Source organism: Erinaceus europaeus, chromosome 16, assembly GCF_950295315.1.
Source record: "Erinaceus europaeus chromosome 16, mEriEur2.1, whole genome shotgun sequence".
NCBI lineage: Eukaryota > Metazoa > Chordata > Mammalia > Eulipotyphla > Erinaceidae > Erinaceus > Erinaceus europaeus.
Window position 1 is genome coordinate 42,594,258 of NC_080177.1, and position 16,430 is coordinate 42,610,687.

General features: G+C 39.1%; 1 protein-coding gene across 2 annotated transcripts in view; it reads left to right on the top strand.

Annotated features, from left to right (window-relative positions):
• The window catches only part of ERO1A (endoplasmic reticulum oxidoreductase 1 alpha), a 76,488-nt gene that overhangs the window by 10,578 nt on the left and 49,480 nt on the right, over window positions 1–16,430 (top strand). For both annotated transcript variants that reach the window (XM_007535521.2, XM_060174956.1), the window contains exons 2-6: window positions 7,852–7,971; window positions 10,157–10,240; window positions 12,864–12,902; window positions 14,816–14,892; window positions 14,975–15,048. In XM_007535521.2, the coding sequence (XP_007535583.1) occupies window positions 7,852–7,971; window positions 10,157–10,240; window positions 12,864–12,902; window positions 14,816–14,892; window positions 14,975–15,048 (394 nt within the window). The remainder of the gene's footprint in view (window positions 1–7,851; window positions 7,972–10,156; window positions 10,241–12,863; window positions 12,903–14,815; window positions 14,893–14,974; window positions 15,049–16,430) is intronic.

Genomic DNA, 16,430 nt, shown 5'->3' on the forward strand with positions numbered 1-16,430 from the left:
ATTTCTTTGAGTAGTGACTCATAATTTTCAATATACAAGTCTTTCACTTCTTTGGTTAGGTTTACTCCTAGATATTTTATTGTTTTTGTTGCTATAGAAAAAGGAACTGATTTCTGGATTTCACTTTATTCTAACTTAGTGTTTGCATAGAGGAATGCCACTGACTTTTGAATGTTAATTTTATAGCCTGACTCATTACTGTATTGCCTGATGATTTCCAAAAGCTTCTTGCTGGATTCCTTAGGTTTTTCCATGTATACTATCATGTCATCTGCAAATAAGGAGAGTTTGACTTCTTCTCTTCCAATCTGTATGCCTTTAATTCCTTGCTCCTGCCTGATTGCTATGGCAAGAACTTCCAACACTCTGTTGAATAGTAATGGTGATAGTGGGCATCCCTGTCTAGTACCTGATCTGAGTGGAAATGCTTCCAGTTTTTCACCATTGAGTATGATGTTGGCTGTAGGTTTGCTATATATAGACTCCACTATCTTCAGGAATTTTCCATCTATTCCCATTTTTTGTAGTGTTTTGATCATAAAGGGATGTTGTATTTTGTCAAAGGCTTTCTCTGCATCTATTGATATGACCGTGTGGTTTTTGGTCTTGCTTTTGTTGATGTGGTGGATCGCATTGATTGATTTACGTATATTAAACCAACCTTGCATGCCTGGGATAAACCCCACTTGGTGATGATGAACAATCTTTTTGATATACTGCTGTATCCGGTTGGCTAGAATTTTGTTCAGTATTTTCGCATCTATGTTCATCAGAGATATTGGTCTGTAGTTTTCTTTTTTGGTTGTGTCCCTGTCTGCTTTTGGTATCAGGGAGATGTTGGCTTCATAGAAGCTGGCAGGGAGTATTCCAGTGTCTTCAATCTTCTGGAAGACTTTTAAAAGTAGAGATATTAGTTCTTCTTTGAAAGTTTTGTAGAATTCATTTGTAAAACCATCTGGTCCAGGACTTTTATTTTTGGGGAGATTTTTGATAACTGTTTCAATTTCATTAGCTATGATCGGCCTATTCATGTTATCCACTTCCTCTTTACTTAGTTTTGGCAGTTGGTAGGTATCTAGGAAATCATTCATTTCTTCCAGATTCTCTAGCTTGGTGGCATATAGTTGTTCATAGAAGCCTCGCATGATATGTTGAATTTCTGCGGTGTCTGTTGTGATATCTCCTCTTTCATTTACTATCCGATTTATTTGGGTCTTCTCCCTTTTTTGTTTTGTGAGTCTGACTAAAGGTTTGTCGATTTTGTTTACTCTTTCGAAGAACCAACATTTACTTTCATTGATCTTTTGTATGGTTTTCCTATTCTCAATGTTATTTATTTCTGCCCTAACTTTAGTGATTTCTGTCCTTCTGGTTGCTTTAGGGTTCCTTTGTTGTTCTTCTTCTAGGTCTTCAAGATGTGCAATCAGGCTGTTCATTTGTGCTTTTTCTTGTTTCCTAATGTGTGCTTGTATAGCTATGAACTTCCCTCTTAGGACTGCTTTAGCTGTGTCCCAAATATTTTGATAGCTTGTGTCTTCATTTTCATTGAACTCTCGAAACATTTTGATTTCTTCCTTGATTTCCTCTTTGACCCAGAAGTTGTTAAGAAGTGTACTGTTGAGCTTCCACATTTTGGCACTGTTACTAATCTTTTGTTGATTGTTAAGTGTTAGTTTAATTCCACTGTGGTCTGAGAAGATGCTTGGGATGATTTCAGTGCTCTTGAATTGGCTGATGCTGTCTTTGTGGCCTAACATATGGTCTATCCTTGAGAATGATCCATGTGGATTTGAGTAAAATGTGTATTCCAGTTTCTTGGGATGAATGACTCTGAAAATGTCCAATAGTTCTAGTTTATCTATCTCTTCATTTAGCTCCTTTATGTGTCAAGTTGAGATAGTGGGGTGTTGAAGTCCCCTACTATGACTGTGTTACTGTTAATATATTGCTGTAGGTCTTTCAGTAGAAGTTTGATGTATTTAGATGGCTTCTCATTGGGTGCATAGATATTAATAATTGTTAAGTCCTCTTGATTGACTGATCCTCTGAGCATTAAGTAGTGTCCATTCCTATCTTTTTTAATCTTATCTATTTTAAAGTCTATCATGTCAGATATGAGAATAGCTGTTCCTGCCCTTTTTTGTGGGCCATTGGCTTGTATGATATTTTCCATCCTTTCACTTTAAGTCTGTGTTTGTCTTGTTGAGTTAGGTGAGTTTCCTGTAGACAACATATTGTTGGGTTGTGTTTTCTGATCTATCTTCCTACTCTGTGTCTTTTAATAGGTGAATTCAGGCCATTGACATTTATTGATATCAAAGATTGAAGATATTTTAAGGCCATTCTTGTAGAGTTTTAGAGTGTTTTGATATATGTCCTATTTGTGGTGGTCTGGTTGTTTATAGGAGACCTTTCAGAACTTCTTTCAGGGCAGGCTTGGTGATGGTTGCTTCCTTCAACTGTTGCTTGTCTGAGAAGGTTTTGATGCTTCCATCTAGTCTGAATGACAGTCGAGCAGGATATAGTATTCTTGGCTGAAAGCCTTTCTCATTGAGCACTGAATAGATATCTTGCCATTCTCTTCTGGCCTGTAGTGTTTGTATGGAGAAGTCTGCTGCTAATCTTATGGGTTTTCCTTTGTAGGTGACTCTTTGTTTTTCTCTTGCAGCCTTGAGGATCCTTTCTTTATCCTTATTCCTTTCCAATCTAAGTATGACATGTCTTAGTGTCTTTAGGTCTGGGTTAATTCTGTTTGGGACCCTCTGGGCTTCTTGAATCTTTATGTCTTTGGTGTTGTCTAGACTAGAGAAATTTTCAGCTATTATGGCTTGGAGAATGCTTTCTTCCTCCCCTTCTCTTTATTCCTCTGGTAAGCCAATAATGCGTATATTGTTTCTTTTGAAGTCATCCCATAGGACTCTGTTGTTGTTTTCAGCATCTCTTAATCTCTTTTTGAGATCTCTTACTTCTTTTTTAGTTGTCTCTAATTCATCCTTAATCTTGTTAATTCTGTTTTCAGCCTCATAGATTCTATTCTCTCTGCCCTCTACTGTTTTCTGGAGTTCATCTATTTTGTTGCCCTGCTCTGATACTGTTTTAGCTTGTTCTGCTAGTTGCCTTCTTAGCTTAGCAATTTCAGCTTTCAGCTCTCTAATAACCATGAGATAATTAGAATTTTCTTCCATTTTCTCATTTGTTGTTCCTGCATTTCTGATTACAATTTTTTCAAATTCTTTACTCACTCCTATTATTATTTCCTTAGCTAATGTTTGGATGTTGAACTCGTTGTTTTGTACTTCACCCTCTGGAGGACTTTTAGCTGGACTCTTGTCCTGGTTCGAGTCTCCAATATTTTTTCTTGTTGTTTTAACCATTTTATATATGTTAACAGTTTTTTCAATCCCTGAGTTGGAGCTCAGTGGTGTAAAAGCCTCTTTTTTTTTCTTTCCTGTAGGCTATGGGAACCTGAGGGCTTTTAAACTTTCAATAGGCTTCTTAGCTTAATCACTGACTCCTGACCAAGAGATAAAGCAGGGTGTGGCAGAGATAATCTAGTGGTTATGCAGCCCCTCAGCTATGCCACCAAGGTATAGATCTTCTCCTGAGTTTCCCGCTTAGATCTCTGTCCCCTGGTGTCCCTCCCTGCTGCTCCAGATTCTGAGGGTAGTAGCAATGGAGACTCAGAGTTGCACTTAGTGAGTCTCTGGGGAGTCTTTTCCTCCCTTCAGCTGTCCCCTTGTTGTGGAGCAGACTGGAGGTGGTGTCTCCACTGATAAACTGTTGAACTGTTAGCAGCCACTTAATCTCTCCTTAGGCCCCTCTCTCCTCTCTGTCACCAGCCACGCGTGTTTGTACTCACGGGTGATTTACTGGGTTCCTGTGGTCATTCTAGTCCTGTCTTGTTTCGGTCCCGGGTGGTCTCCTTTGGTATTCCTAGTTGATCTGGGAGAGGAGAGGAGAGAAGAGGAGAGGAGAGGAGAGGAGAGGAGAGGAGAGGAGAGGAGAGGAGAGGAGAGGAGAGGAGAGGGGAGGGGAGGGGAGGGGAGGAGAGGAGAGGAGAGGAGAGGAGAGAAAGCGATCTGCTGCTCATACCCAGAGTGATTTTTTTAATTACAATTTTATTAATTTTTTTCATTTTATTGGGGGGGGATAGTTTATAGTATAGTTGTTGACTATACTGTAAGGGTACATTAATACCCTTGGACATTTAACTACCAGAGTGATTCTCTCATACATAAATAAAGAAGTCTTTAAAAAACAAAGAAAAATATGCCCCCACATCTATGGACATCTAATCTTTGACAAAGGGGCTCAGTCTATTAAATGGGGAAAGCAGAGTCTCTTCAACAAATGGTGTTGGAAACAATGGGTTGAAACATGCAGAAGAATGAAACTGAACCACTGTATTTCACCAAATACAAAAGTAAATTCCAAGTGGATCAAGGACTTGGATGTTAGACCACAAACTATCAGATACTAAGAAGAAAATATTGGCAGAACTCTTTTCCGCATAAATTTTAAAGACATCTTCAATGAAATGAATCCAATTACAAAGAAGACTAAGGCAAGTATAAACCTATGGGACTACATCAAATTAAAAAGCTTCTTCACAGCAAAAGAAACCACTACCCAAACCAAGAGACCCCTCACAGAATGGGAGAAGATCTTTACATGCCATACATCAGACAAGAGTTTAATAACCAACATATATAAAGAGCTTGCCAAACTCAACAACAAGACAACAAATAACCCCATCCAAAAATGGGGTGGGGTATGGACAGAATATTCACCACAGAAGAGATCCAAAAGGCAGAGAAACACATGAAAAAATGCTCCAAGTCTCTGATTGTCAGAGAAATGCAAATCAAGACAATAATGAGATACCACTTCACTCCTGTGAGAATGTCATACATCAGAAAAGGTAACAGCAGCAAATGCTGGAGAGGGTGTGGGGTCAAAGGAACCCTCCTGCACTGCTGGTGGGAATGTCAATTGGTCCAGCCTCTGTGGAGAATAGTCTGGAGAACTCTCAGAAGGCTAGAAATGGACCTACCCTATGATCCTGCAATTCCTCTCCTAAGGAACCCAACATATGCATCCAAAAATATCTGTGTACACATATGTTCTTGGCAGCACAATTTGTAATAGCCAAAACCTGGAAGCAACCCAGGTGTCCAACAACAGATGAGTGGCTGAGCAAGTTGTGGTATATATACACAATGGAATACTACTCAGCTGTAAAAAATGGTGACTTCACCGTTTTCAGCCGATCTTGGATGGACCTTGAAAAAATCATGTTGAGTGAAATAAGTCAGAAACAGAAGGATAAATATGGGATGATCTCACTCTCAGGCCGAAGTTGAAAAACAAGATCAGAAAAGAAAACACAAGTAGAACCTGAAATGGAATTGGCGTATAGCAGCAAAGTAAAAGACTCTGGGGTGGGTGGGTGGGTGGGGAGAATACAGGTCCATGAAAGATTATGAATGAAATAGTGGGTGTTGTATTGTTAAATGGGAATCTGGGGAATGTTATGCATGTACAAACTATTGTATTTACTGTTGAATGTAAAACATTAATTCCCCAATAAAGAAATAAATTATTTTAAAAAAAAGAAAAAGAAAAGAACACCTTTCTAAACATAAAATGGTCTTCTGTTAGTATTTAACATTTTCCTAGTTTTTGAATCATATCTTGATAGTTAAACTGTGTGTAATTGAATTAGTTGTTTCCTTCACCCGAAATCATTATCTAAGAATTTTAATGTCACAACTGATACTATCCTATTTTTCTTTTCTTTTAAAAAATATTTTATTTATTTATTTATTTTTCGATAGAGTCAAAGAGAAATCGAGAGGGAAAGTAGAGATAGAGAGGGAAAGATAAAGAAAATCACCAAAAGCACTGCTTCATCACTTTTGAAGCTCTTCCCTTCAACCAGGGCTTGAACCCGAGTCCTTGCACACTGTAATGTGTGAACTCAACCATATGTGCTACCTCTCAGCCCCTCCTATTTTTCCATTATAATGTGATTTCCCATTTCATTCTAGGAGAGGTATATTAATTAGTTTGGTTTAGTAGGTGTAGTTAAGAAGTACATTTTAGGCATCTGAACATTTGAATTGACTTTGTGCTTGATTTACTTTCTCAGTCTTCCTTATGATAAGTCTTGAGTATGTTTGATTCTACTGCTCAGGCCTACTTCCTCAGATAGAGGGGAGACCTACTGTAGCACTGAAGCTTCCTTCATGCTGTAGTTTTCCCAAGTGATGTGTCTGGGGCTCAAACCTAGACTGCATGCATGACAAGGCAGAAGTCCTACCAGATGTAATTATTATTGTTTCTTTTTCTTTTTTTTAATTTTTACTATCTTTATTTATTAGATAGAAATCGAGAGGGCAGGGGGAGATAGAGAGGGAGAGAGAAAGAGAGACACCTGCAGCCCTGTTTCACCACTTGCAAAACTTTCCCCCCTGCAGGTGGGGAACAGGGGCTTGAACCTGGGTCCTTGTGTACTGTAGTATGTGCGCTCAATCAGGTGCGCCACCACCTGGCCCTGTTTATTTTTCTGATGTCGCCTGGGGTCTCCTGCATGAGATGCTTAATCACTATAGGCTGTTTTCAGAGAGAGAGATAGAGAGATAGGTAGGTAGGTAGATAGAGAATGGGGGAGACACAATAGCCCTAAGGTTTCCCTGGGTATGTAGTACCAGGGCTTGAATTAAGGCTATGAGCTTGGCAAGGCAGGGGACTTAGCAGGTGAGCTATCTTGCTAGCCCTGAATTATTGTTTCTACTGTACATTAAATCTTTTTTTTTTCCTTCTTTCTCTTCTTCCTGTCATTTAGCTCCTTTTCCCTTCCTTCCTCCCTTCTTTTCTCTCTTCCTTCTTTTAGAGATATATTTATTTATTTATTTATGAAATGCTAGGGACTGAACCTGGGACATATTTCTGAGAGTCCAACACTTTATCTACTATTCTACTTCCTGGCTGCTTTACTTCTTTTTACACATTCACCGAACTTGCCTCTGACCTACACATCCTCTGGAAAATTTAAAGAGAAGACAGAGATAACTGAATCATAATAATATTTAGCCTCTATAATGAGATAGCATAGTGGTTTATGTAATAGAGCCCAGGGCTCAGTATCCCAGATTCAGTCCTCAGGACCACCATAAGCCAGAGCTGAGTAGTGCTCTGATTGAAAGAAAGAAGGACCGAAATTATATATAATATCCTCAGAAAAGGGACAGCAAGTAGAGTTCAGGAAAGATGAGTAGAAGTGTGTATTGGGAAGTTCCAGAGAATCCAGGTAGCATATGTTCTCTAGCTGCTGCCTCTGCTTCTCTGTGACTTTCTGCTAAGTAGCTCTTGGGCCAGTTCACCTGATGGAATAAGGCCTAGGTTTACTTGCTTATTCTTCTATCTATAGGGAGAGACATCTCTCTACCCTTAGTCTCAGTTCCAAATTATAGGGAGGAAAGAAACAAGGGTTGGTTGGGTAGAAGGCCTTTACTTATTTTTTCATAGTGTTATTTTTTGGTATTTATTTATTTATTTATTAGATAGAGATAGTCAGAAATTGAGAGGGAAGGGGGAGATAGAGAGGAAGAGAGACAGAGAGAGATGCCTGCAACACTACTTTACCACTTGCAAAGCTTTCCCCCTGCAGCTGGACTGGGGGCTCGGACCCGGGTCATTGTACATTATAACATATACGCACAACCAGGTGTGCCATCACCAGGCTCCAAAGATATCTATTTATTTATTTTTATCATAATCATGTGCTAAAGAAGAATCCTGTTGCATCTATGGCATTTTGATTTAATATTTTGTTTTGCTTTGTAACAGGTTAGCGGATACTTGGATGACTGTACCTGTGATGTTGAAACCATTGATAGATTTAATAACTACAGACTTTTCCCAAGGCTACAACAACTTCTTGAAAGTGACTACTTTAGATATTACAAGGTAATTTTAATTTTTGTGTAAGAATCCTTAAAATTTAAATAGATTTCCTTAGAACTTGCTAGGCTTCAAAATCCAACTATTATTTAAAGTCTGTTGGGTCTTTATTATGAATATTTAGTTCACAAAAATGACATACATAGTTCTGAAACCAACTATTGAATTTTTATTTCACTTACTGAGTCTTGTACTTTCATTCCCTGGTAAGGCAGGAGACTTACCAGCTGAGCTATCTTGCTAACCCTTATTGTTTCTACTGTAGATTAAGTCTATCTTATTTTCTTTCCTTATTTCTCTCCTTTGATTGTCTTTCTTTCATTTAGCTCCTTTCCCCCCTTCCTTCTTTTTTTCTTTTTAAAATATATATTTATTTGTGAAAGAGAGGAAGAGAAAGAAAGAGAACCAGAGCATCATGCCAGCACATCGTTAAAGTGAAGTCAGAAGAGAAATTAAAATATTGCTATCAAAATAGAGTTGTCATAATTAAAAAATAAGATTGAATCCAGTTCATTAAAATAATTAAATACTTTTTAGAAGCATGATTGTATTCTGACGTGCAATTTTTTAATAGCTACTGTGATTTATTTATTTATTTTATCAGAGCACTGCTGAGCTCTGGTTTATGTTGGTGCCATGGATTGAACCTGGATCATTATGGGGTGCAGAAGGTGGAAGGTCTGGCTTCTATAATTGCTTTCCCGCTGAACATGGGTGTTGGCAGGTTGATCCATACTCCTAGCCTGTCTGTCTCTTTCCCTAGTCGGGGGGGGGGGCTCTGGGGAAGCGGGGCTCCAGTACACATTGGTGGGGTCGTCTGCCCAGGGAAGTCTGATTGGCATCATGGTAGCATCTGGAACTTGGTGGCTGGAAAAAGAGTTAACATATAAAGCCAAACAATTTGTTGAATAATTGTGAACCTAAAGGCTGGAATAGTGCAGATGAAGATTTAGGGTCTCTGTTTTGAAGATAACTTGTAGGCCTATTTTAGTTATATTCCAAAGGCCCCATGACTATACTAGTTTTCTCCTGAGCCTGACATCTGATATGCAGGTGGACCCAAGTTGTTGTCTGGGGAGATGATGTCATGGCTGGAGAAAAGTCCAGAAAGCTGGATCAGGGAAGAGAGTAACTCCCAAATATGAGAAAGGTGTATAAATATTACTGACTGTAAATCCCATCAATTTGATGTGATCTGGGGCCCATATTCAGCTTAGGAGCCTATGTAACCTCTGTATCCCTGTAGGTCTGAGCTCACATTCTATGGTCATCAGTAGGAACGTAACAAGCTGCCCCAATTTCAGGACCCATCTTCCTCAGGTGTAGCATAGAGTATGTTATCCAGCCTCCCTTTGGAGGATGGAACATTCTCTACTGTTGTTGATCCACATTGATGGCAAGGTCTTATGAGGGCCCACAAAGGGGTCCATTATGTTGTTCCTGATGGACAACAACATAATGATGACCAGTGACAATGGAGAGAGGGATCAATTTGAGGTCTGGGCCCATCATGCCTGTGTGAAGTCTCAGGACTTCCTGACTAGGACCTCAGCTGATGGAGTGGCCTGATAGTGACTAAAGAGTTATTGTTAAAGTATGCCAGTCTCTTGCCCTTATTCAGCTTTTGTAGTCCTTACTTTGATAAGGTTAGCTTTGGAGTGACTGAGGGAAGTGTAATAGGAAGTAGGTGAGGAGTACTGTAAGATTTTTTTTATCTTGAAATAACTATTGAAACAATTAAGAAAACCTAGTGGTCAGGGGTGACAGCATAATGGTTATGCAAGAGACTTATGCCTGAGGCTTCAAAATCCCTAGTTCATTCCCCTGCACCACCATCAGTTAGAGCTGAGCAGTGCTATGGTTAAAACAAAAATTGAGGAAACCTGATGACTGGCACATCCTCATAGTTGTCTTTCTGTTGAGCAGTAATCTGAGCTACTTTGGCTCTAAGTTGTCTTTTATTCAAGGTCTGTTAGTAGTAGTCTGTGTCTTTCTAACCAAGTCTGCTAATTTACTTATACCAGCTACACATTTATAGAATTACTGGAACTTCACAACTGGTAAGTGGAAGAAATAGAAAATTTGCTGCGGGTGACATAACCAGGTTATAGCATCATAATTGAAAACCTTTCATCTATAATCTTGAGATCATTATTATTATCATTTTACTTTTTCCATTATTATTTTGTAGGTAAACCTGAAAAAACCATGTCCTTTCTGGAATGACATTAGCCAGTGTGGAAGAAGAGATTGTGCTGTTAAGCCTTGCCAATCTGTAAGAACCATATATATATTCAAAAGTTGTTAGTTTCTCTCAAACAATTGTACTTTTTTTTTTTTTAATGAGTGTGTTATATTTGTATTTCGCATAGAGACAGGGAAAAATTGGAGGGAAGGGGGACATAGAAGGGGGAAGAGAGGGAGATACTGGCAGCACTATTTCACCATTCATGAAACTTTCTTTCTTGTAAGTGGGGACTGGGGGCTTGCCCTCCTTTTTCTCCCCATCTATCTTTCTCAACTCTCTCTGAAAAAGTCAGCCCAGACTAGGAAATCCCTAGAAATAATTTTTTAAAGTTATTTAGACATTCTTAAAAAATTCTTTAAATTTTTTAATATTAATTTATTTATTCCCTTTTGTTGCCCTTGTTTTATTGTTGTAGTTATTGTTGTTATTATTAATGTCATCGTTGTTGAATAGGACAGAGAGAAATGGAAAGAGGAGGGGAGACAGAGAAGGGGAGAGAAAGATAGACACCTGCAGACCTGCTTCACCACTTGTGAAGCGACCCCCTTGCAGGTAAGGAGCCCGGGGCTCAAACCAGGATCCTTTTGCTGGTCCTTGTGCTTTGCAACACCTGTGCTTAACTTGCTGAGCTACCACCCAACTCCCTAAATTTTCTTTATTTATTGGATAGAGACAGCCAGAAATCAAGAGGGTGATAGAGAGGGAGCGAGACAGAGAGACACCTGCAGCACTACTTCACCCCTTGCAAAGCTTTCCTCCAGCAGTTAGGGACCAGGGGTTCAAACCCAGGTCCTTGCTCATTGTAATATGTGCCCTCAACCAGGTGTGCCACCCAGCCACGGCATTATTTCTTTTTTTTTTTTTTTTCCCTCCAGGGTTATTGCTGGGCTCGGTGCCTGCACCATGAATCCACCGCTCCTGGAGGCCATTTTTCCCCCTTTTTGTTGCCCTAGTTGTTGCAGCCTCATTGCGGTTATCATTGCCATTGTTGACGTTGCTTTTTTGTTGTTGTTGGATAGGACAGAGAGAAATGGAGAGAGGAGGGGAAGACAGAGAGAGAGGGGGAGAGAAAGATAGACACGTGCAGACCTGCTTCACCACCTGTGAAGCGACTCCCCTGCAGGTGGGGAGCCGGGGGCTGGAACTGGGATCCTTAAGCTGGTCCCTGCGCTTTGCGCCGCGTGCGCTTAACCCACTGTGCCACCGCCCAACTCCTGAACACAATCATTTTCTAAAGAATGGAGAATGGAGGGGAAGAAACCGTGACGCAACACTGAAGCTTTTTTTTTTTTAAATTTTTTTTTTATTTAAGAAAGGATTAATTAACAAAACCATAGGGTAGGAGGGGTACAACTCTACACAATTCCCACCACCCAATCTCTATATCCCACCCCCTCCCCCGATAGCTTTCCCATTCTCTATCCCTCTGGGAGCATGGACCCAGGGTCATTGAGGGTTGCAGAAGGTAGAAGGTCTGGCTTCTGTAATTGCTTCCCCGCTGAACATGAGCATTGACTGGTCAGTCTATGCTCCCAGTCTGCCTCTCTCTTTCCCTAGTAGGGTGTGTCTTTGGGGAAGCTGAGCTCCAGGACACATTGGTGGGGTCTTCAATCCAGGGAAGCCTGGCTAGCATCCTGATGGCATCTGGAACCTGGTGATTGAAAAGAGAGTTAACATACAAAGCCAAACAAATTGTTGAGCAATCATGGACCCAAAGCTTGGAATAGTGGAGAGGAAGTGTTAGGGAGGTACTCACTGCAAACTCTAGTGTACTTCTGCTTTCAGGTATATATTTTGTAGTAGTTTATGGATATGTGTGAACATAAGCTCTCTCTCACAGAAACTGGTGTATATCTAGGTTTTGGGACTTTGTTAGAAAGTGAACCACCTGAGATGAAACTAGAGTGTACTATAAAAGGAAAGGTCTCACCCGAGTAATGAAGCTGAAGGGTTGTCATTCCACGCGTGAAGTCTCTGGACACAGTCTGAGGTGAAGCATGTTGAGGTGGCAATCGTTGCGTTGGTTAGGTTGTGGTCAACGGATGCAATATTTTTTAATGTGATGGGGGGGCAGGCTTAAGCTTAGGTTGTACACATGGTGTAGTGTACACACTATCCAAGTGAGCAATTTTGCCAGCTCTAAGAGACTTATTTTACATTTCTACTTGGAACATATAATATATGCTTAGCAATCTATAGACTAATTTGTTGTTGATTTTTATTCAGTTTTAGGAAATGATATAAAAACTGCCAAACCTCAGTTTAAAAAATAACCTAACAACAATAAAAAAACACAATATTATTCCGAGCATTCCAGTAACTTTCTTTGCATATGTACTTAGCTGTACTATAAGTAGTTGGTTTGTATGAAATGGCTAAACAGAAGATAAAAGGTTTCTTTCTTTCTTTCTTTTTTTTTGTCTATGAAGTTGCTGTTAATTTTTTTTTGGCCTGTTTGATGTGTGTGTGAAAACATGTCCACAATAAACAGGAATTTTATTTTGCTGAGTTGTTCTAACAAAAAATAAATAAATAAATAGCCTAACTTCAGTGATTTGCTTTATGAAATTTTCTCATGAATTACACAAATTAAAAAAGAAGTCTAGAAGATAGGAACATGTTATAAAAACATTTTTTTTTGTCTTTTCAGGATGAAGTTCCTGATGGAATTAAATCTGCAAGCTACAAAGTATGTATAATTACACTTATTTTATAAAAAAGATATATATATTTTTATGAGCGAATGATAAAAGGAAAGAGAGACCAGAAGATCACTTTGGTCTGATATGTGGCACCAGGGACTGCACCTGGGATCTCATACATGCAAGTACTATGCTCTACCACTGAGATATTCCCCCGACTGTGTATATATTTATTCATGTGTCTAATGTCTTAACTAAAGAACTAGTTTTCCCTGCAGTTACTAACCCACTGCTCTGCTTCCCTTTATAGTGAAAAAAGCCTTGAGACTTATTTGTATTTAATGGTTCCAATTTTCTTTCTTTCACTTTTTCTTCTTCCTTTCTTCCTCCCTCGCTTCCTTTCTTTTTCTCTCTTTTTAAATTACTCTTTAAAAATTTTTAAAAGTTATCTTTACTTATTTATTGGATAGACACAGCCAGAAATTAAGAGGGAAAAGGGTGATAGAGTGGGAAAGTCAGAGAGATACCTGCAGCACTGCTTTACCACTTGTGAAGCTTTCATCCTGCAGGTGGGGGCCAATAGCTCATACCTGAGTCCTTGTGCATTGTAACATTCGCTCTTTCTTGTTTATACCAAAGTACTGCTCAACTCTAGTTTATGGTCGTGCAGGGGATTGAACCTGGGACTTTGGAGCCTCAAGTATGAGAGTCTGTTTGCATAACCCCACCTGGTTTCAGTTTTCTTTTTCTTTCTTTCTGTCTTGTTTTTTTTGCTTAACCTTTAATTAAAGAGAGAAAAGTAGAAGAAAGAAAAAAAAAAAGAGAGAGAAAAGTAGAGAAACTAGCCAAAATAAAACATGTACCCACCACCCAGCTTCAGCAATTAATAGTTGATGTGTCTAGTATATTTCTTTTAAATCAATTTTCAAGATACTTTTTTTTTTTTTTGGATAGAGACAGAGAGGCAGAGAGAGAGTGAAAAAGCACACAGCACTGAAACTTCCTTCAGTGTGGTAGCACCTGGACTCAAACCTAGGTCATGCATATAGCAAAGCAGTGCATTATCCCAGTGAACTGTTTTGCCAGCCCCACTTTATGGTACTTTTAGATTTACAAAAAGACTGTGAAGCTAGCATGGAGCTTCCCTAAATCCCACATTCAATTTCCTCTACAATTAATTCTTTACATTAATGTCTTTAATATACTACATTAATGTAGTATATTTGTTGTATAGTCAATGACCAACATTGATACAGTGTCTTGATACAGAATTCATACTTTATATAAATTTTCTGAGCTCTGACTAATATTATTATTTTAATCAGAGCATTGCTTAACTCTGGCTTATAGTGTTGCATGTGATAAAACCTGGGACCTCAGAGCCTCACACATGAAAATCTGTTGAATATCTGTACTATCTCTCTAGTCCTTGAGATTAATATTTATTTATCTTTTAGTGAGATGAGGTATAGAGAGAAAGATACAGAGGGAGAGACCAGAGTGCTGATAAGCATTGGCTTATGGTGGTGTTGGGGATTGAACCTGCGACCTCAGAGCCTCAGGGATGAAAGTCCATTGCATAACTATTATGCTATCTCCCTAGTCAGAGATTCATTTTTAAAATGTGTTTATTTCCATCTTTAGTAAAAATTTTTTTACTGGGGCTGGGTGGTGGCGCACCTGGTTGAGCGCACATGTTGCAATGCGCAAGGACCCAGGTTCGAGACCCCGGCCCCCACCTGCAGGGGGAAATCTTTGCAAGTGGTAAAGCAGGGTTGCAGGTGTACCACTGTCTCTTTCCCTGTCTCTCCCTTCTGCTCAATTTCTATCTCTATCCAATAAATAAAGATAAAAATAAATAAAATAAATGTTTAAAAAAATTTTTTACTGATAAAATTCTAAAACTTTTTTCTTTTTAGTATTGTTATTTTATCATTTTTTTAAAATTTATTCTTTTTAGTATTCCGAAGAAGCCAATAATCTAATTGAAGAATGTGAACAAGCTGAACGACTCGGAGCTGTGGATGAATCTCTGAGGTTTGATTTTTCTTTTTTAAATAGTATTTCACATTTTTTGTATGAAATGTTAACTTAAAAATACTGTTTTCTTTGTCTGAAGTGAAGAAACACAGAAGGCTGTTCTTCAGTGGACCAAACACGATGACTCCTCAGACAATTTCTGTGAAGCTGATGGTAAGTTAAATAAATAAGCCAGAAAGGAAAGGACATACATACATACATATATATATATATATATATATATATATATATATATTTTTTTTTTTTGCAGGATCCCACTTATATGTAATGTCTAGGGTTGGCAATTTTTTTTTTTATATTTATCTTATTTATTTATTCCCTTTTGTTGCCCTTGTTGTTTTATTGTTGTAGTTATTATTGTTGTCGTTGTTGGATAGGACAGAGAGAAATGGGGAGCAGAGGGGAAGACAGAGAGGGGGAGAGAAAGATAGACACCTGCAGACCTGCTTCACCGCCTGTGAAGCGACTCCCCTGCAGGTGGGGAGCCGGGGTTCGAACCAGGATCCTTATGCTGGTCCTTGTGCTTTGCGCCACCTGCGCTTAGCCCGCTGTACTACAGCCCGACTCCCATAGGGTTGGCAATTTTATAAACATAGAAAGTAGATTTGAAGTTACTGAGATTGGGGAGAGGTAAAGATGGAGAGTTTTTATTTTGCTTTTTAATTTTTTTCTCTCAATAGACTGAAGTGAAGCAGCAGGGAGAGAGAAAGATGTTGAGGAACCATAGCACCATTCTTCCAGTGTGGTGGGGGTGGGGCTGGAACCTGGGCGGTATGCAGTACTATGTGGCACATTATCCAAATGAGCAGGGCCAAGATGTGGAGTTCTTTTTTTTAAGTTAATTCATTAGTTTATTTATTGGATAGAGATAGACACTGAAATGGGAAGGAGGGAGAAAAAGAGACACCTGCAACTATTTCATCACTTTTGAAGCTTCCTCCCTGCATGTGGGGGACTGGGGACTTAAACCTGGGTCCTTTCTCACTGTAGCATGCTCAGCTGAGGGCACCACCACCCATCCCCCTGATGTGGAGTTTTTAATGGCTACAGTGTTTTAGCTTTGGGTCATAAAAGTTTAGAAACATGATAATTGTATAACATAGTATAGTTAATGCCATTGGATTATATATACACTTAAACATATATACATTTTCAAAGACTTTTAAAAATAATTTTATTTGTGTATTTACATATTTATTGGATAGAGACAGAAAAATGAGAGGGGTAAAAGAGAGGGAGAGAGACACTTATAGCATTGCTCTACCACTTGTGAAGTTTTTCCCCTGCAGGTGGGTACCAGCATCAGATTATGCTTAATGGGGAGGGAATTTTTTTTTTAATTTTCCCTTTTGTTGCCTTTGTTTTTCATAGTTGTTGTAGTTATTATTATTGTTGTTATTGATGTTGTCATTGTTAGATAGGACAGAGAGAAATGGAGAGAGGAGGGGAAGACAGAAGGGGGAGAGAAAGATAGACACCTGCAGACCTGCTTCACCGCTTGTGAAGTGACTCCCCTGCAGGTGGGGAGCCAGGGG